Below are 22,269 nucleotides of genomic sequence, written 5' to 3' on the forward strand. Positions count from 1 at the left end.
CCTGTACACCACGGAGCAAGATCAGCATCTTTCCACGATATCTTCAGATCTCTGAGTTAACACAGAGTTTCCCAGCTGACTATCTAACTGTCATCTACGAATATGTCACGGGTCATATCAGTATGATTTTACAGAAAAGCATCCTTAATACTGCCAACTATTCCAGAGACGTGAAAATCTACAGCATAAAGAACACAAAAAATATAGCAGTCTAACGCAACACTGTAACAGAGATGAACCGTCAGTTTGTCGCAGATCAAAGTGGAATGAAAGTGATTGGTTGAACAGATGTTCGTGATCTGTGTTATCTGCATTTTCATCAGTGTAAGAGACTCAGCAGCAGATTAGACTAACAGTTATACATTTAATAAATTACCAAATGAATCCACGATCGAACCTGTTCCGACAATTTGAGTTTGTATTCCCTCAGCTGCAGACTCGCTGCTGTTTAAATGTTTGAGAGGAAGATTAGATATAAAGCAAACATCAAACATAGACTCAGTCTGCGGTCACATTTGATATGAGGCCAGCACGGATATTGGCTGTGTCCTGTTTTAAGATCATACATGTAAAATTGTTGTCTGACCTCCGTCGATCCAGCCGCTCAGAGTCCGTGGTTACCATGGTTACTGCATAAGCAGCTATAATGTAAACATTACGCAGCATGGGTGTTTATGTTTTTCATTGCAAAAGAACTGTCTGAATGGTTAACTGACGTTAACTTGGATAAATTATAGTTAAGGAGTATCACAGATAACGCCCATGTGAGCTGCTGAAATCAGTAGGCTATTACTGAAATACACGTGCTATATCATAAACTACGATATAAATAGGGAGGTCCTATTAACATGTTTAGTTTTAAAGGACACCTTCCTGCCTTTAGTCTCATTCATGAGCAGTATTAGTTTTCTTCTAACATCCAGAAGTCTGCACGATGTGTTTCATAGTTTGTAACAAACCTTTTACAGTTAAACATAACATGACCGAAAAAGCAAAAAAAAAAAAAAAAAAAAAAAAAGAGAGAGAGAGAGAGAGAAATCACACAAATTATATGTTAAGCTCATTTATTTTTAGTTAAGTAAACTCTAAAAATTCTAACATAGCTGGTGCTTAGAATACAGTTGAATAACTATTAAAACAGATGATATAATATTTCTGTCCAGGTTGCAGTCTGCATTATGAACATGCTGTTGCAAACTCTGCTCCTCTCGGTGGAAATGCGCCTTCTCTTTCCTCTTTGTATAAAAACATTTTAAAAGTCAGTTTAATCTCAAAATTCACTGTTAAATCCGAAACACACCAGATAAAGAAAAGCGAATAGTTCAGTCTAACACATGTGCCAGTGAATCATTAAACGTCTGTAAAACTCTGCAGTTATAACTTTAATTTGAGCCAAACCGATTTGCTCAGTTGTAAATAAAACAGCGAAGTAAACGTGACCCGACAGACAAAACCTGAGTGAATTAAGTCCAGCGTTTAACCACTGAGAGCTAAAACTCAGGTGAGGTTTCAAAGCTGTGTGCAGGTGATTGGACATCAGCTGCCGATAAAGTGGGTTCGCCTATAAAGTCCTCTGTAAGGAAACAAGCTCCAGCAGCTCTGCGCTCGGGAAAAATACTATATTTACTTATGTTGTGCAGAAAATGCGCTGACATTGCGTTATATCAAGCACCGGCTGCCCAGTTAAACTGTGACTATCACCAGGTAACGTGGGCGTGTTTCTTGAATTAGCAGCAGGTGTTAAACAGCTGACAGGTGAGGAGGACGCATGCAGGTAAACTGAGGGCCTGCTGAGCTGATCGCTGGTGTCCTGAGAAACATGTCAGCTCGTTCTTTATGTTACAGAAGCACAGAGACACAAGACCAGGCGGAAAGAGACGATCGCTCGGTGAAAATGCGAATCTGCGAATGCAACATGTGGAACACGGAGAGTGGAATATGTAAACAAACCGGATGACGTAACCCCTCGGTGCACTCTGCATGCTGACTGTTAGCAGAGCTACTGAAATCTCTGAAAACATCTGAGCACTTTTGCAAACATGTTCTATGTTGACAACCTGACCAGACATGTGAAGATTACGCGCGACATTCGCGGCTAAAACACTGTTAAAAGTGTAGCTGGTGACAGAAAAACGGGTATTTTAAAACTACACCACCACCATTGCTGCCTGTGATTTGAAACGCATTCTGGGATACCTGGCTGCCTCAAGTCTACAGAAGCAATCGATTATCTAGGATCGACCTGTTTTGACTTACATTGCACGGCAACCAATCAAATGTTAGAGAAGCTGCATGGGCAGCGTTAACCCCGCCCGTGAGTTTGATGGGTGAGGCTGACAGATAAAATTAATTCATGATGAGAGCCAGGCGCCAGGACTGCCAAAATGAAATAAATAAATATATCATTAAATAATTAATTAAATGTGTCAATAATTAATTAAAATGTGAAATACATAAATAATTAATTAAATGTGTCAATAATTAATTAATTAAATGTGTCAATAATTAATTAAAATATGAAATACATAAATAATTAATTAAATGTGTCAATAATTAATTAATTACATGTGTCATAACTATTTATTTAATTAATTAATTCCCATTTTAATTAATTATTGCCACATTTAATTAATTATTTAATGGTGTATTTAAGTAATTCATTATGGCAGTCCTGGCGTTCCATAATTGCATTTCGTCACTTCGAGCTGATTGGAGACCAGAACAGCCAATCAGATTTTTTTGCATCCAAGTCTGTCAGTTGAGCGCGCACGGGCAGAAATGTTGAGAGCGCGAGCAACACATTGCGAGCAAGCGCAAATGCAAAAACTGAGGGAGAGGGGCTGCAATTGTGTGTGTGTGTGTGTGTGTGTGTATGGATAATAGCAAACACTGAAATACATTTTTTGCACGCAGCAATGAATTTTGTTCACTCAAATTCAGCTTTTCTTCGCTCAAAATAAATTTCTCCTCAAAATGCAACACTTGCACCTGCAAACCTTTTTTACGTGCGCTCAATTTTTTTTTTTAAGTGCGCTCAGAATAGTGGCACAAAAATAACGCCATAAGCCTGGGTCGCTCCATCTTTTTGCTGTGACGCCTTAAATTGGTCATGTGATTTTGGCGCCGGCACGTCTGTCAACCGCAGAGGTTATTGTGTTAATTCAAATTCACTAAGAACACAATGACTATACATTCAGATCACAAGTCTGATTGCAATACCTGCCACACAGGACAGGGTTAAAAAAAGAATAAGAAAAAAGCAAAAAAAACCACAAACAAAAACACAAAAACAAACAAAAAAAAAACCGGACAAGGTACCTGTTTGCATTCATGTAACTTTTGAAAGTTATCTTCCTACCTGAGAGCTGGTACCTTCAAATTCGTCATCCATCGTGCTTCTAAACTCTCACTACAACAATCCGCTTCCTGACTCATGATCACATGACATAGATGATTATGATTGGCTGCTCAAATGCTCATTAGGGGCGGAGCATTTCTATAACATTAGTTACCATAGGGCTTTGGAGCGTGATGTCACGGGGGTGGGGATGGAAAGGATTTTGGCCTGATGCACCATTTTCGTGGTCAAAATAAAGCGCAAGCGAAAAAGGAGCGAAGGTACTGTGAGATTATTATGCTATCATATGTTACCGTATATCTGTTGAATTAATATACTGCTGTAGTTCATATTATACCCCTTAGTATAGAGTGTGTGATTAGTATGTAGTTTTAGTTTGCATTATACTTCTGACTTAAAAGAGTGTGAAAATCATTAGATCTATTGGATTGACCTGTAGTACTCGATACTGTTGAATGGGTGACACTGTTGTTTGGTATTTCATGGTGCTGAGCTAAGAAGAGAATATTGTGTGCAGAAGGCCTTGTCATGCTGATAATAGAAGAGACACACCACATTCAATACCCCCACCTTTACAGAGAACCGAAAGACAGGGAGCCAAGGCCATAAGTCAGGCTCGCTAGGAGTTAGAAAACATGTGAAGGTTTAGATTTTATGACTAGGTGGGGACCAACGGAGGTTATAAGAGCTTGTGAAACCCTCCACCATTTTGAGATTTGCTGTGACCCTCTGCATGCATGTCTCCCCATCCGGATGGTTCATGCTCATAAAGTGTTGAATTGTATGGAATAAATAATTGTTGATTGAGCATTTATACACCGAGTATTGTCCTTCCTTCAGCCCAAAGATTAAAAGAATTGGGAGATTTTAACAGTACACACAACAGCCATGGTTCCTATTTGCTGTGTGGTCGGCTGCAATGTTCGATCGCACAACCGGCAAGAGAATAAGCTTGAAAGTGGTTTATCTTTTCATTCTTTCCCAACCTGGAAGCAACATGAGGCAGCTTGTGTATCAGATGTTACCAAACGAAGGGATCTAGCCCAGTGGCGGAGCGGGGGGGTGGCTTACTGGGCTTAAGCCCGGGTTGTTTTTTCAGAAGCCCGGGGTCTTTTGAAGTGTATTTTTTTCATAGTTATGCCTGGCTGACAACTGTATAAAACAAAAACTACACACAATATTCTTAGAGAGTCTTAACTTACATGTGTGTTTATTTCATATTTTCAGTTGTTACCCTCCACGGCTAAATAAATCGGTTTCAGTAATGTACTGATATACAGGAATGGACATAAGGGGCTTCTTTCAAAGAAAAAACTCTGGTAGATGTTATTTTATATATTATGCTTTGTATGTTGATCAGTATATTCCTATGCAAAACAAGAGGAATTTCAATACACAGCAGTATATTCACAGTTTAAACCAGATGTTTACATACACTTTATGGAAAACACAAGAACATTTTTTTTTACTGTACAACATCAATTTAGAGTAAACTTGTTTTGTTTTGGATAAATAAATACTGAAATATCTTTTGAATTAGTTAAATGTCAGAATAAAGAGAGAGAGAGCTGTCTATTTTTTTATCACTTTCATCAAATTTAGGAGTACATATACAAGTGTATTGTTAATTAATAAGAACACTCCAGACGATTCCATTCTGAGCTTAAGAAGCTTCTGATAGGTTAGTAGAGTCCATGTGAGTAAATTGGTGGCACACCTGTGGATGCATATAAGGCAAAACACAGAGCCTGTTTCTGTGACATGGGAAAATCAAGAGATGTCAACCAAAACACCAGGAAAAGAATTGTGGAGCTCCATAAGTGTGGCTCATTTTTAATACAATTTGGTGCCGTTTACAATTAAGAAATACAGATAGTTTCTCTCTGGGGTTTTCCTGCTATTTTCATTTTGTCATCAGTGTCTAGTACTGCTCCGTGTTTCAGCCATTGCTTCTGTTTGTCCTGCAGTACAGATAGTGGAATGGTGTGATTTTCATGAGTTGTTAATAAGACTGTGGTTGCTATGGCTGCTGCTTTTGCAGCTTTGTCAGCAAAATTGTTTCTGTTAGAGTAAATTGTTAAATGTTTGTCATTTTTATGCTTACCATCCATCTCTACATTGTTTAACTGTGGGATGAAAGGAATTCCACAGTCCCCTCCCTAGATTCTCGAGGTTCTGGGTGAGGGGCTGTAGTCTTTTATTACAGACACATCCTTGTGAAGGTCTTTTTGATGTAAGCTTCCTGCCCAACAGGAGGCCACACACACACACACACACACACACACACACACACACACATTCCTACTTACATATAGAAGTTCACACATATACATACAATGCCTTGTCTTAGAACCATGTGGGCGTTGCTTTGCTGTGTGAACTGTTTCTCAATAAAAGGCAGCGAGAGGAGGCCATTGTTGGGGTCATTTTCGTGTTAGACACAGACGATACCTCCCTTGCAAGTAAAAATGATCGATCGCAGCCTTGTTTTCTTTCACGGGAATAAGTCTCTAAAACCAGCGGGGCTTGTGGAAACACAGACCCAACATTTACTTGGTCCTTTGAGCCGGAAGCCTAACACATCGCATCCACCGCGAGGAGAGGGAGAGGACGCCACCGCAATGTCTGGGATGATTGACGGAAAGCCCCAGTGTTTTGCTTTGTCACCAGGCCGGAAAGTTCGCGTCTGAACTCCCCTCGGGATGGATGGCGATTGACGGGCTATAGAGACTCTTCCCATGAACGGAAACAACACGAACAGTGAGTACAGAAGGCCTTAGAGAGCGGCTACGTGACCCTGCGTTGAACGTGAGGCACGGGAGACGCAGGCTTCTCCGCCGTGTGGGCGAGAGACAACCTAGGTTCGGTGACTCCGCCGTGAGGAGAGTTCGGAATCTCCACCATTTGGGGCGTTAGGAGAGTGTCCGATGGTTGAATTCTCCGCCATATGGGGCGTTTGAGAGCTTTCAACAGAGAGCGCTAGCTGTGCGTGTAGACGCAAGCGATATGCCTATTGTGTGTGTGTGTGTGTGCGGGCCAGACGTGGTCTGCGTGAGTGTGGCTGATTGTTGTCTTGTAATGGAGAATAAACTGTGTAAGTCTGCCTTGAAAGAGGATGAAATACACTGCAAAGTTTTTATTGGGCAGCACGTGGTGTGTGGATCGTTGACAAATGAAGTGAAATTGTGCTTTAAGCAGAAGCGAGTGTGAGTGTGTTTGACGTCACGGTGTGTGTGTGAAGGTATCCAGCTGGGGCAGACGTGATTCTGCAGGTCACCTGCCCAGTGGAGAAAAAGAAATAAAACAGTTGTGTTGGTGAATGATAGCACGAAGAGTGTTTGGTGTTTCTCAGCCTGAAACAGCTGTAATGCTACTTTCTTTTTTTTTTGGAGAAAAGGACAGTTTAAAAAAAAAAAAAAAGAGAGAGAGAGATGTGTGTTGTTTTAAGCAGTGATGACAATAATGAAAATGTGATGAGAGAGGAACACAAAAACATACAGAAAATGCATTAACTATACTAACCCTACATGCATACACAATAAATGATACTGATGAAGACCAGACAGCATCTTAAGCATGAGATTCTGTTTGTCATCTTGTCCAAGTCACTAGTAAGATGAAATTGATACATAGACTAGTGGACTGAATATTATTAGTAGGACAGATGACTGCATCATAGAGGAAAACAGAATGCTGATGAGGGGTCTTAAATGAGTGAGCTGATTGTGAGTTTCTGGTGTGTGAAGAAGTTTTAACATGGCACACATTTGGTTACATGAGAAGAAACATATTATGTGATGAGACAACAGGGTTATGCTGTATGTTGTGTGTGGCTGATTGGATGAATGTTTCAGATTAAACTGGCTGTTGATTTGTCTTTTGTTACTAAGTTGAGCCTGCCAATTGGGTTGGTACGATTTATCCCCCTGGCATGAAAAACACGTGTCATGCCTTAAACAAGGCCTTTCTTTCCTTTGCTTTCCTTTATTTTCTTTCTTTTCTTTTTATTTTGTTACTTTCATGGTGCACTGAAGGTTTTGTTTGATAATTTTTCTGTCATCTAAGCAGGTCTGAACATTGAATAGGAAGAACTACACAACATGTGGCTGTAAAGTGAGCTTCTCCAAAATTAAAATGGGCTCAGGAGAAAGTCACTTATTTGGGACAATTAGGAAACAAGTTCCTGTCCAAAAGGATTCAATGAGGAAATCCAGTCTAAAATTCTTCTTTACTTTTTGAAGTGTTGTTGTTTTATGGATGTATCTCTGTGAGTGACAAACTTAAGGAAAGTCACTGATTACAATGTGGAATGACGTTGAGATGTTAAATGATTTGGAACAAATTATGGAAAAAAGCAGGAGCTTAATGAGTTTAGAATAAACCTGCAATGATACTTGTCTCTGTGATGCTGAATACTTTATTACACTTATGAGCTGCAGTTGGTTGCAAATGTGAAGTTGTTTTAACTTTAAGACTTCGTCTTCTAGGATACAGGCTGGAGCTGGGAGTTAAACAAGCTAAACATTTAATTGCTGACTAATGTGTTTTTACACAGGATTACAGGTTGAAGTGAAGCTGCTCCAAGGACAAACCCTGGAGATTGTTTTAGGGAGACTGTGCAACATTCTTGTACATGTCTCATTGGGGAGTTGACACATGGCAGAAGCCATGTGGCGAGAGGAGTGTCATTTTTCTAATGTGTAGATGTCGTGAGGTGCCATGACAAGAAGGAGTGACTGAGAGGATCATCCACAAGATGGGAGCTGAGGCCTAGAGAAAGTCTTCAGGAGGATCAGAGATCACCTTCAGCACAGAGAGCTGTGCTACTGGGCTTCCAGGAGATTGTCATGTGGAGACTCTGCACAGCAAAATCTTAAATAAGATAAGAGTTTCGACGTTGACGTTGAGGAAGACAACTAAGCTGTACGACGTGCTCTGTCTTAAAAATCTTCAGCACCGTTGGAACGTGAGAACCTGAGGGAGCGTGCCAAGCTCCAAAAAGTGACAGCGCAGAGGAGGTCCAGCGATGGACTTGTGGTTCTGTAAACAGCACAAATACCAGGTGACTGTGAAAAACCTAACAGCACTTTTTCCACAGGTGAAGCCAGTAACTTACTATCCTAACAGATTAGCTCTAGTTGCTTGTGCTTTACCTCCATGCGTGAGATCAGTATGTGCTTCTTTCGTTTTGCCAATGAAAGAAGAGGGCACTTCTCACGAGTGTAGAGAGCACGTGGAGAAGCAGTGTGAGCCAGGGATGACTTAACAGATGTGCCACTTGTTGAGGGAAAGGTTTGGTTTGTTGATGGGTTGAGTTTTACAACAGCAGAGGGACAGACTAAAACAGGTTTTACTGTAGTAGATGGTGAGAAAGTTATCTGTGCAGGACAACTAGCATGTTTCATATTTGCTTGGGCAGCAGAGATAGTAGCTTTAACGGAAGCGTGTAATGCTGAAGAGAGACAAAATACACTGATAGCCAATATGCATTTGCTACATTACACTTCTTTATAGTGCAGTGGGTGAGACGAGGTGTGACAACCTCTATAGGGAAGCCTGTAGAACACGCCAAACTCTTGCAAAATCTGCTGGAGGCAGTGTTATTGCCCTGTAGAATTGCCATTTGTAAATGTGTAGCACACATGTGAGGGAAAGATCCAGTTGCATTAAGGAATGCTTTTGCACATAGGATCGCAAGAGAGGCAACTTTAGGAAAACATGGTGTTAACATTTTAGCACTGCAACACCAGTAGACGTTGCCTGTTATGCGAGATGCACTGGCAGACATGCAGGCCCACTCACCTACCTACTGCAGGAAAACAGTTGTAACTTACAGAAGGAGCGAGCTTGCAGGATGGTGTTTATTATCTGTGTGATAAACCAATACTGTCTTAGAATTTGTATAAGACTGCTGCTATTTTGAGCCATGGGCTATGCCATGTCTCCACAGGGGGGAGAAGATGATGGCAGCAGTAGTTTATACTCTAGGATTAAATACCTTTTAAAAAAAAAATTTTGCAGGGAGAGAGAACTAATGGAACAGTAATGCTAAGACTCAGGAAGTCAATGGAAGAGACAGGCAGGACATGGTTAGACTGTGTAGAATTAGTTAAGATGTACATGAGGATTACTCTAACAGAGAACGGTCTGACTCTTTGAGATTATATATGTTAGAGCATTTAGAGTTCTAGTCTTCTGTAGTGATGATAGAAGAGCAGAAGAGAGAGCATATTAGCAGATTAGATGCTTAAAATGTTTAAAAATAAAGAAGTCTTGAGAACAAATGATCTGCCAGATGATTCTGTTTCTCCGCAGGAGCAGAGTCTGGAGATTGGATGTTGATAAGGCCATGGAGAGGAAGTGCTGGTCCAGTCCACGGTGGGAAGGTCCCTATCAGGTGCTGCTGACGACGCTCACAGCAGTGAAGATTGCTGGAAGAAACACTTGGATACATCAAGCGCACTGCAAGAAGGTAACACACTTCCTGGCCGACTCTGGGTGATGGTGAAAAGGCCAGCGGTACAAAAGGGGGGAGTATATCTCTAGGACCTCTCGTCTCAATCCTGGTGAAGAAACCAGCGGATCCAGAACCCAACTTAGAATGGCTGGGAATGTGCTGTTCGCCTTCTTGACCCTGTGGACCCCGAGTGGGATGACAGGGAGCGCACTGGGACGGAGCAAACCACACCCAGTACCCGCATGGGTTTTCAACTAACTACTGGTGGCAGTTTAAGAACAAAACCGCTCACATAAAGAACGAGACCAATTGTTATGCTAGTGATGCCACTGGCTACACATTCTTCTGGACTGTGGCCATATAGCATCACTGAGAGCGAGTTGTTTGGTTGCCTTAGCAACACATCCAGGAGTTAAAGTACTTGGAACACTGCCAACTTTTCAACTCCTCTGAACCTGAATGGAAGGTTGATTCACCAGTAGCTGGGAAGGTGAACTGCTCTGGTAAGACAGACCTGCTAGTCTGACTCCAAGAATCTGACTTGCTGCAGGACATTGAACAGCTAAACAAACTGGAAACAGGCCAGTTGCCTATGTGTATGAAGGGCAATGGATTAGTCCAAGTTGGAGATTTACCATGGAATTTGTGCAAGATCACCTATTCTTTGTGTCCTCTGCAAGAAGGATGTAAACAGAGAAGCTTTTGTCTACATTTACATCACGAACACTTCTCTAAGCTGGTTGAGGTTTTGAACCAAGAAGATCAAAACACCTTGATCCAATTTCCTTTACAAAGCTTTTCCTGCGGCCACAACAGTTTCCCTTTGTAATTTCAGAGCTGCACATTTGCAAATTGCTAAATGTCGTATCACATGAGGAGTTTCCTCCCATGTAAACATATGTGTGCCATGATAGAACCTTCCTCCACACACTAGAAATAAGAAACTAATTTCAACCCTCTGTTACATCTTATTCACTTATTTTATAATCAAGTCATTTTTTCTAATCTAGTATCAGTCAACTAATTTGCATATCAGCTCATAATGCGTTAAGTTGATAGGTCAACAGAAATGTACGTTCAAAATATTATCACAAAAGAGAATTTCCTTCATACAGTAAATTACTTGTGTTGCATCAATCAAACAGAAAGCATCTCACAATTTATTGTATTACCAACTAAATTTATTGTCTGATTACTGCTTGGTCATACCAGACTCTCTCTGTCTTTATTTTTTTCTTTTCTTCTCTATTTTCACAAATGTTTCACCTATCGTTCTGCAAGCTGGAGAGTTAAATGTCAGCAGTGGATAAATTCAGTATTTGATAACAAAACTCTGTTAAGTTTTCCCTGCTTTAACACCAATGAGAGATATAGGCACATGTATAGTGTGTGTTATAGTGTAAGCTGTTCTTCATTGCATGTATGTGTGTTAGTACGCTTGCATGCAGGGCCTCTGGGCCTGTCTCACCAGATCAATCAGTATGTAGTTTTATTTTGCATCATACTTCTGAGTTAAAAGAATGTGAAAATCATTAGATTTATTAGATAGGTTTGTTTTATCCTATACTGCTGATTTACTGTGAGTGAGTTACACTGTTTCATGACATTTCATACTGCTGAGTTATGAAGAGAATATTGTGTTCAGAGAGTCAGGGCCTTTTTTAAAAAAAAAAATTTTTGTAGGACGTGCGGCAGCCCCGCAGCACACTTTCAAAGTAGAGCTGAAGGCTGAAGGCTACTAATAAACGAGGTATGTTCAACATAAAACCTGAGTTCTCTGTGTCACGAAGGTGTCTCTCTTTTACCCTGGCCACATCACCATGCTAGCTGGTGCAACTAATCTGGTCTGGAGAATAGTAACAGTTTTAGATGGAAAGCATCTTAGAATTGCCTCTTTTTTTCACTGAACATCTCCTTTGAAAGTAGCATCATGTGAGTCACACTTGTTAAGGTAATACATGCTAAATGAGCCGTAGCTTTCAATGCATCACCGGATGAAGCCTTGCAGTTACAGTAGCTCACTGCGGGTATCACGTTGCCAAGGGAACTAATAAAGCATACAGTGATTGGAATGATTTTGTATTGATGCAGGTTGTCATTTCTCATACTGATCTACTTAAACTCCAAGTAGACAATTGCTCCATTCCTGATTACCATAGATAATATCTAAGTAATAAAAAAATCATTATCAAATTCTGATTTGCCATAGATAAAGTGATTTTATAGGTAGGCTATCATGTAAAAATCTGCTACATAACATTTATAACTGAGTGTAAAAATACTAATTTTTCTAAAAAAAAAAAAAAAAAAAAAAGAACGACGGAAACGCCTGTTCAAAATAGAAACTGAATTAACACAGTTAGAACAGGACCATAAGGTTTCTTCTTGTCCCTCTTTGTTTCAAGATATCATTAAAAGGAAGTTTGAGTATAACACAATTTTATCTAGTCAAGTAACAGATCAGCTATTTAGGATCAGACAGAAGCATTTTGAGTTTGGAGATAAGCCCCATAAACTTCTTTCTCGGCAGCTGAGAGGCCTACAAGCCAGTAGGGCTATACATAAAATTAAATCAAGATAGGGTGAAATTTTTATTAGCCCTAAAGCTATTAATGAGCGATTTAGAGAATATTATGAAGAGCTCTATATGTCAAAAGCTTGGGGCAATATTTCTGATTGGTTAGGGAAGTTGGATCTCCCGAAAATGAATGACTCTGCACGAGAGGCTTTAAACTCAGATATTACTATTGAAGAAGTTTCGAAAGCTATTAAGTCATTCCCCAATGGAAAGTCCCCAGGCCCAGATGGGTTTGGCATTGAATTGTATAAAAAATATTCTGAAAAGGTGGCCCTGCTTTTATTGAGAATGTTTAAGCATTCTTTCCATACTCAAGCATTTCCCCGTACGCTATATGAAGCTAATATTTCTTTGTTATTGAAAGAAGGAAAGGATGAAACAGAATGTTCCTCTTGTCGACCTATTGCTTTGTTGAATTTGGATATGAAAATTTTCACTAAAATTTTGGCAAACAGATTAAATGGACATGTTGGATCAATTATCCATCCGGATCAAACTGGGTTTATTCCCCAGAGGTTTTCCTTCTTTAATGTTCGAAGATTGATGAATATTATGTATCATAGGCACTGGGGAGTTTCCAAGATCGCAGTACTGAGTTTAGATGCTGAAAAGGTGTTTGACCAGGTCAAGTGGGCCTATATGCTCCGGGTACTGGAGAAGTTCCAAAATTATTATTATTATTAACATTGCTATAAGTTAACAAAACCCTGACAAACATCCAAGCTTTAAGTCAGTATTTTCACATCACTCACAGCAGAAGTTAGGTCCTCTCTTTTTTTTTGTTGACAACTTTATTTATGATTTTCCAATATGACAAAAGTGCAGAAAAATATAACTCAAATTGCGATTACAAATACTGCCCTTGTAAAACTGGTTGCACCACGCACTGGCAAACCAGTTGGACGCAGGAGAATGTGTAATCTATGGGCACAAAAAAGAAAAAAAAAGTACTACCATGTGAACAAGGCAAAAAAACCAAAACCAAACACCCCAAAAAAAACCCCAAACAAACAAAAATAGAATAAAATAAATACAGAAATAAAAGGGGGAGGCTGCATTGTGCGCAGTTCTTTTTGGCTTGCTACAGATAGTAGGTGGCTTTAAAGAAAGAAGGAGAAATAAACCCAAACACAGATAAAAGCAGTATTACATCATACTTCAGTAAATGACAGCTTCTCCACATATTCAACAAAGGATGACCAGGTTTTGTAGTATTTACTTTGGGACCCTCTCAAACTGTATCTCAAGTGCTCTATCTGCAAGCACCTCATCACCTCTCTCACCTACTGAACAAACACTGGCAGACCTGAAGCCTTCCATTTAAGAAGAATTAGTGTGCCAGGAGAGATGAGAAAGCCACTGCATTCATTTGATAAGAAGTTATACCGTGTTGGTTTGGGAGTACACCAAAGACTGCTGTCATCGGATTAGGATCAATTGTTTTCCCACACACATATGAAAGAGCTTTAAAAACTAATTTCCAGAACCGGTTCAAATCAGAGCAGGTCCAGAACATATGGCTCATAGTGGCTGGTGATTGCTTGCACCTCGGACATCTATCATCAGAGGTATTGTATATTTTGGCTAGTTTAGCTTTGGTTAGGTACGCCCGGTGAAGAATTTTAAACTGTATTATGCAATGCCGCATACAGATTGAGGATTCATGGATCTTGCTAACACTAAGATCCCATAGGTCGTCTGGGATCTGGAGGTTTAAGTCCAGCTCCCAGGCATTTCTGGCTTTGGACACAGAGTCTGCCTTTATATGCTGCAATGTGCTATATATTTGAGAGATGTGGCCTCTAGTAATAGATCGAAATTGCAGACAATCCTCAAGTGAACAGTCATTAGGTAGACTTGGATATGAAGTGAAGTGTTTAACTGCAAAACTACGCGCTTGTAAGTATCTAAAGAAGTGGTTCTTCGGGATTCTAAAATCTTTAGATAATGTTTCAAAGGATAAAAATGACCCTTTAACAAACAGATCAGAGAATCAGATAATTCCTCTGCTGTACCAAACCTTGAACGCTGCATCGCTCCGAGCTGGTAAAAAAAGATGATTTGACGCAATAGGGGAGCAGACAAGTGACTGCCTCAGCCCGAAATGTCGTCGACACTGAAACCAGACCTTGAGAGAGTTCTTAACCACAGGATTTTCAAAATTAACATTGTGACTGACTGGTAGACCTGAACACATTATTGCAACAGGGGATATGGTGAGATTACCGTCTAGCTCCATAGTGGACCAAGGCGGCCCTCTGCCCTCCCTAAAAGCCCGCATCCAGGTGGATAGTTTCACAATATTGGCAGCCCAATAATAATACATAAAGTTTGGTAGGGCCAGGCCGCCTTCCAACTTAGAACACTGTAACAGGGATTTACGGATTCTTGGAACTTTTTTGTCCCAAATAAAAGATGATATGAGTCCGTCTAACTGGGTAAAAAAGGTTTTAGGAAGAAAAAACCCATCTCCATTGAGACTGTGTCAGCTCCCAAAAAGACAAAAAACAAACTAAAAACCAGCAATAAACAACTTAAACATAAAAAATCACAAAGAAAGAACAATACAGTATCCACATCTGAACCAAAGAGTAAAACAGTGAAATGTGGATTATTAAATATTAGGTCTCTCTCCTCCAAGTCTCTGTTAGTACATGACTTAATAATTGATCAACAAATCGATTTACTCTGCCTTACAGAAACCTGGTTGCAGCAGGATGAGTATGTTAGTTTAAATGAATCAACACCCCCGAGTCATTCTAACTACCAGAAATCCCGAAGCACAGGCCGAGGGGGCGGTGTGGCAGCAATTTTTCACACCAGCCTATTAATTAACGAAAGACCAAGACAGACTTTTAATTCATTTGAAAGCCTGATGCTTAGCCTCGTCCACCCCAGCTGTAAAACTCAGAAACCAGTCTTACTTGTTATCATCTATCGTCCACCTGGGCCTTACACAGAGTTTCTCTCTGATTTCTCAGACTTTTATCTGATTTAGTGCTCAGCTCAGATAAAATAATTATTGTGGGTGATTTTAACATCCATGTAGATGCTAAAATGACAGCCTCAACATCGCATTTAATCTGTTACTAGACTCAATTGGCTTCTCTCAAAATGTAAAAGAACCCACCCACCACTTTAATCACACTCTAGATCTTGTTTTAACGTATGGCATAGAAACTGAATATTTAACAGTGTTTCCTGAAAACCCTCTGCTGTCTGATCATTTCCTGATAACATTTACATTTACAATAATTGATTACACAGCAGTGGAGAGTAGACTTTATCAAAGTAGATGTCTTTCTGAAAGTGCTGTAACTAAGTTTAAGAATATAATCCACCCACTGTTATCATCTTCAATGCCCTGTACCAACATAGAGCAGAGCAGCTATCTGAACGCTACTCCAACAGAGGTCGATTATCTTGTTAATAATTTTACCTCCTCACTACGCACGACTCTGGATACTGTAGCTCCTGTGAAAACTAAGGCCTCAAATCCAAAGTCCCTGACTCCGTGGTATAATTCTCAAACACGTAGCCTAAAGCAGATAACTCGTAAGCTGAGAGGAAATGGCGTGTCACAAATTTAGAGGATCATCATTTAGCCTGGAGAAATAGTTTGCTGCTTTATAAGAAAGCCCTCCGCAAAGCCAGAACATCTTACTATTCGTCACTGATTGAAGAAAATAAGAACAACCCCAGGTTTCTCTTCAGCACTGTAGCCAAGCTGACAAAAAGTCAGAGCTCTACTGAGCCAACCATCCCTTTAACGTTAACTAGTAATGACTTCATGAACTTCTTCACAAATAAAATTTTTATCATTAGAGAAAAAATTACCAATAATCATCCCACAGATGTAATATTATCTACAGCTACTCTTAGTACCATCGATGTTAAGTTAGACTCTTTTTCTCCAATTGATCTTTCTGAGTTAACTTCAATAATTAATTCCTCCAAACCATCAACGTGTCTTTTAGACCCCATTCCTACAAAACTGCTCAAAGAAGTCCTGCCATTAATTAATTCTTCGATCTTAAATATGATCAACCTATCTCTAATAATCGGCTATGTACCACAGGCCTTCAAGCTGGCTGTAGTTAAACCTTTACTTAAAAAGCCATCTCTAGACCCAGCTGTCTTAGCTAATTATAGGCCAATCTCCAACCTTCCTTTCATATCAAAAATCCTTGAAAGAGTAGTTGTCAAACAGCTAACAGATCATCTGCAGAGGAATGGCTTATTTGAAGAGTTTCAGTCAGGTTTCAGAGCTCATCACAGCACAGAAACAGCTTTAGTGAAGGTTACAAATGATCTTCTTATGGCCTCTGACAGTGGACTCATCTCTGTGCTTGTCCTGCTAGACCTCAGTGCTGCGTTCGATACTGTTGACCATAATATCCTATTGGAGCGATTAGAACATGCTGTAGGTATTACAGGTACTGCACTGCAGTGGTTTGTATCATATCTATCTAATAGACTCCAGTTTGTACATGTAAATGGAGAGTCCTCTTCAGACACTAAGGTCAATTATGGTGTTCCACAGGGTTCAGTGCTAGGACCAATTCTATTTACATTATACATGCTTCCCTAGGCAACATCATTAGAAGACATAGCATAAATTTTCACTGCTATGCAGATGACACGCAGCTCTATCTATCCATGAAGCCAGGTAACACACACCAATTAGTTAAACTGCAGGAATGTCTTAAAGACATAAAGACCTGGATGGCCGCTAACTTTCTGCTTCTTAATTCAGATAAAACTGAGGTTCTTGTACTTGGCCCTGAAAATCTTAGAAATATGGTATCTAAGCAGATTCTTACTCTGGATGGCATTACCTTGGCCTCCAGTAACACTGTGAGAAACCTTGAGTCATTTTTGACCAGGACATGTCCTTCAATGCACATATTAAACAAATATGTAAGACTGCTTTCTTCCATTTGCATAACATCTCTAAAATTAGAAATATCCTGTCTCAGAGTGATGCTGAAAAACTAGTTCATGCATTTATTACTTCCAGGCTGGACTACTGTAATTCACTATTATCAGGAAGTCCTAAAAACTCGCTGAGAAGCCTTCAGCTAATCCAAAATGCTGCAGCAAGAGTACTGACAGGGACTAGAAAGAGAGAGCATATTTCTCCTGTTTTGGCTTCCCTTCATTGGCTTCCTGTTAAATCCAGAATTGATTTCAAAATCCTGCTCCTCACATACAAGGTCTTAAATAATCAGGCCCCATCTTATCTTAATGACCTTGTAGTACCATATCACCCTATTAGAGCACTTCGCTCTTGCACTGCAGGCCTACTTGTTGTTCCTAGAGTATTTAAAAGTAGAATGGGAGGCAGAGCCTTCAGTTTTCAGGCCCTCTTCTGTGGAACCAACTTCCAGTTTGGATTCGGGAGACAGACACTATCTCTACTTTCAAGATTAGGCTTAAAACTTTCCTTTTGCTAAAGCATATAGTTAGGGCTGGACCAGGTGACCCTGAATCCTCCCTTAGTTATGCTGCAATAGACGAGGCTGCCGGGGATTCCCATGATGCATTGAGTTCTTCCTTCCAGTCACCTTTCTCACTCACTATGTGCTAATAGACCTCTCTGCATCGAATCATATCTGTTATTAATCTCTGTCTCTCTTCCACAGCATGTCTTTCATCCTGTTTTCCTTCTTTCACCCCAACCGGTCGCAGCAGATGGCCGCCTCCCTGAGCCTGGTTCTGCCGGAGGTTTCTTCCTGTTAAAGGGAGTTTTTCCTTCCCACTGTCGCCAAAGTGCTTGCTCATAGGGGGTCATATGATTGTTGGGTTTTCTCTGTATTTATTATTGTGCTATCTACTGTACAATATAAAGCGCCTTGAGGCGACTTTTGTTGTGATTTGGCGCTATATAAATAAAATTGAATTGAATTGAATTGAATTGAATTGAAAAAGGGGTATCATCTGGAAGAGGTACATGAATCGAGGCAAGACTACCATTTTAATCCTGTTGACCCGCCCAGCAAGAGAGATGGGTAATGCTGACCAGCATGCCAAATCCGATTTTGTTTTCTCTAATAAAGGGGTAAAATTTTGTTTAAAAAGATCCTGATAAGTGTTTGTGATTTGAATACCCAAATAGGTGAATGAGGAGTGTTCCAGTCTAAACTGAAAGGCTGAGTAGTCAGCCTCCTTTGCCAGAGTGTTAATAGGGAACAGTGTGCTTTTAGCCAGGTTCAATCTGTAACCAGACAGGCGGCCAAAGAATCCATTGAGGTCCAGAGCTAAAGGAATTGATGCCTCCGGATCTGTAATACACAGAAGGACATCATCTGCATACAAGGAGCACTTATGAATAGTGTTTCCCCTAGTGACCCCCCTTATTCTGGGGTCCGTTCTCAATGCTGCCGCCAGTGCCTCTATTGACAGATTGAATAGCAGGGGGCTTAAGGGGCATCCCTGGCGGGTGCCTCTATGTAAGGAAAAGTATTCTGAAATGGTGTTATTGGTGCGGACTGAAGACAGGGGCGCTGAGTACAGAGTCCTGATCCATGAGATAAAATTAGAGCCGAAGCCAAATTTTTTCAAAACGGAGAACAAATATTGCCAATCCACATAGTCAAACGCCTTCTCGGCATCTAGTGAGACTATTATCTCGGGGTGATCAACAGAATGGTCAGAATATAGGATATTTAACAGCCGTCTGATATTGAAATATGACTGGCGGTTCACTATAAAGCCTGTTTGGTCCTCATGTATAATAGAAGGTACTACCTTCTCAATACGAAGTGCAAGAGCTTTTGTGAGGATCTTATAATCCACATTCAGTAGACTAATGGGGCGATAGGATCCACATTTTTGAGGATCCTTGTCTTTTTTTTAGTATTACAGAGATTGTGGCTTGGGACAGAGTTTGTGGCAACGTGCTTGTTGCCTGAAATTTCAGAAAAAACCTCAGACATTAGAGAAACTAACTTGCTGGCAAAGTGTTAATAGAAATCACACGAGAAGCCATCCGGACCTGGTGCCTGGCCGTTTCGCAAAGAATTAACTGCCTGCAATATTTCTGCAGAGGTAATAGGTCTTTCTAGTAGCTCACGTTGGTCTGGGTTAATGGTGGGAGTATCTATGTTCCTCAAGAAGGAATCCAAGTCAGCCTCTGAATAATCAGTGCGGGAAGTATAGAGATCCTGATAAAATAGTTTGAAAGCAGCATTAATTCCGTCAGGATGTGTTACCACCTGACCGGAGTCTAACTGTATGTCGGGTATAGACTGAGCTGTGGCGGATTGACGAAGCTGATGCGAAAGATATCTACTTGCTTTTTCACCATGCTCATATATATGATGTCTTGATCTAAGTAGGAGCTTCTCGGTTTCTTTAATTGAGAGAGTGTCAAATTCAGACTGCAGCAGTACCTTCTGCTAATATAAATCAGCGGTTGGACAGGTAGCATATTGTGTGTCAATGTTAGCTATGAGCTCTGTCAGCTCTCGAAGCCGTTCGTTTCACTTTTTTATTCTTATAAGACGAAAAAGAAATAATTTAGCCCTGCAGATATGCTTTTAGCGACTCCCAAATTATAGATTTTGAAACATCTGGAGTGTTATTTGTTTCTAGAAAAAGCTCGATGTGGTGTTCAATGAACTTGCAAAACTCCTCATCTGACATCAATGCTGAGTCAAATTTCCAGAACCGCTGCCTTGCGCATGCATTTGGAAATGCGATATCAACCTGTACTGGTGCATGATCAAAAATTACAATTGCATGGTGTTTACACATGGTGACCCTTGGGATAAGGAAATTATCCAGAAGAAAATAATCAATCCTGGAATACGAATGATGCACAGGGGAGAAGAAGGAATAATATTTTGCTAAGGGCTCAGTGATACGCAGTGGATCTGAAATGCCATAGTTTTGAAGAAATGTATTCAGAACGGACACTGATCTGGAGGTCCCAGTAGACTGACGTGGCTTGGACCTGTCAAGGATGGGATCGAATACCAGATTCAGATCCCCACCCATAATCAAGTGATGCGTATTTAAATCTGGCAGAAGGCCAATTAGTTTTATAAAGAATTGTGGATTGTCCGAAGTTGGTGCATAAGTATTCACCAAGACAACTGGAGTGTTGTGGAGCTTACCAGTAACTATCAGAAAGCGACCATTCACATCACATTTTACATTTGAGGTGATGAAGGGAAAATTTTTCCTAACAAGAATGGCAACCCCCCACGATTTAGAGTTAAATCCAGAATGGTAGACCTGGGAAACCCAACTTTGTGTCAGCCTATTGCTTTGCGTGGAACACAGATGTGTCTCCTGTAGAAAGACAATGTCCGGTTTGAAAGTTGACAGATGAGTAAATATCCTTTTACGTTTTTTTAAAATTATTTAGGCCTTTCACATTCCATGTAATAAATTTAGTAGAATCAGGTGTAGTTGCAGCACTGTTGGTTACATTGTAAGCCATATTCACACTTTCAAGACAATCATGACAGGCAAGCCGAACAATAATTTGGGGTAAGTATACGCACAGAACTGCAGCCAACAAGAGAAAAAAGAAATAAAAAATAAAAAGAACAAAAGTAAAAACAGTATCCAGGGCCAAAACCTCCTTTACTAGCTGGGCCACAGAGGTGACAGGGCGCGTCCCAGTCTCAAAGTGGTCCCTCACGCCAAGTATTCGAATGATGCATCTGCGCTGTCTCCCCTCAAGGTCTTCGGTCTTGTCCGAAAGAGCTGACACAACTTCTTTCAGATCATGAACTTGCTTCTCCAATTCCACAACCCGGTCCGAATACGTGTTTGCATCTTCTTCCAGGCTAGTTAGCCGGCTATGGTGGTCAGTGCAGGTAGTAGCTAGAGCATCAATCTTAGCACAAAGTTCAGTCCGCACTTCATCTATTTGGTCAGAAACATTGCTCCGAAGCGAATCGATCAGCTCATTAAGAGCTTGGCACTTGGTCTCGACTTTTGCTTCCAGCGTAGAAAATTTGGCGACTACGTTCTTCTCCGAGTTAGCTATGGCAGCCATTAGCGCGCCGTGTCCAGGGATGTAGCATTGCTATCAATTGCCTTCCATCAGTCTTTCTGGTGTTTTTGGACCCTGACATTGTTGCAAAGTTCCCTTAGGTGATGCGCACGTTTGCAGTGATAACTCAGCTGACGACAGATAACACGTTAGTGCCCAATGTCACAGTATTTATTTGAAAAAATAGCGTATCCCCACAGAGCAACTCAGCCACGCGTCTTTACATGTCGCTGCTCCCACGTCACCCCCTCAGTGAAGGAGCTTCTAATCTTTCCAGAGGAGATGACAGCTGCCCAGTCAACAGTTTCTCATTACCTGAAAAGGTACATTGGAGAAATTGATTTCAATTATCTTCAGCTTTTCCTGCGGTTCTGTACAGGATCCAATCTGTTGGATAAAGCCATACTAATTGAGTTCATAGAAACTACAGATTTCCTCCACAGACCACAATCCCACACATGTGGATGTGTACTAAAGCTGCCCCTTGGTTATCACAGCTATCCGGACTTTCGCAGTGAATTTAACAGCATTCTCGCAAGCTCTATGTGGGTGATGGATGTGGTGTAGGTCAGTGTTTTCCAACCTTGGTACTCAAGGCACTCTGCCCTACACGTTTTAGGTTTTCCACCCTAACAGTTCATAGAAACACGGGTGTAGTTAACAGTAACATGAAGGAATGAATGTGAATGTTCAATAGACTGGGTGGTTAAGTTCTCTTAACAGTGTAGCCCGTTGTGCCTTTTTCATGTGCAGCCTTTTTTTTCATCTGGTCAGTAAGTGCTTTCTTAGTCCCCCCCCCAATTAAAATAGTAAGCTAAAGGGAATGTTCAGGTTTTTTGAAGTGGAGTTACCTGTAGTAGACAGCA

General features: G+C 40.6%; 1 protein-coding gene across 2 annotated transcripts in view; it reads right to left on the bottom strand.

Annotated features, from left to right (window-relative positions):
* The window catches only part of LOC120433086 (homeobox protein unc-4 homolog), a 37,437-nt gene extending 34,008 nt beyond the window's left edge, over window positions 1-3,429 (bottom strand). For both annotated transcript variants that reach the window (XM_039598636.1, XM_039598635.1), the window contains exon 1: window positions 3,359-3,429. In XM_039598636.1, the coding sequence (XP_039454570.1) occupies window positions 3,359-3,391 (33 nt within the window). In that variant the 5' untranslated portion in view covers window positions 3,392-3,429. The remainder of the gene's footprint in view (window positions 1-3,358) is intronic.
* Between the last annotated feature and the right edge of the window lie 18,840 nt (window positions 3,430-22,269).

The sequence above is a fragment of the Oreochromis aureus genome, linkage group 15, assembly GCF_013358895.1.
Source record: "Oreochromis aureus strain Israel breed Guangdong linkage group 15, ZZ_aureus, whole genome shotgun sequence".
Lineage (NCBI taxonomy): Eukaryota > Metazoa > Chordata > Actinopteri > Cichliformes > Cichlidae > Oreochromis > Oreochromis aureus.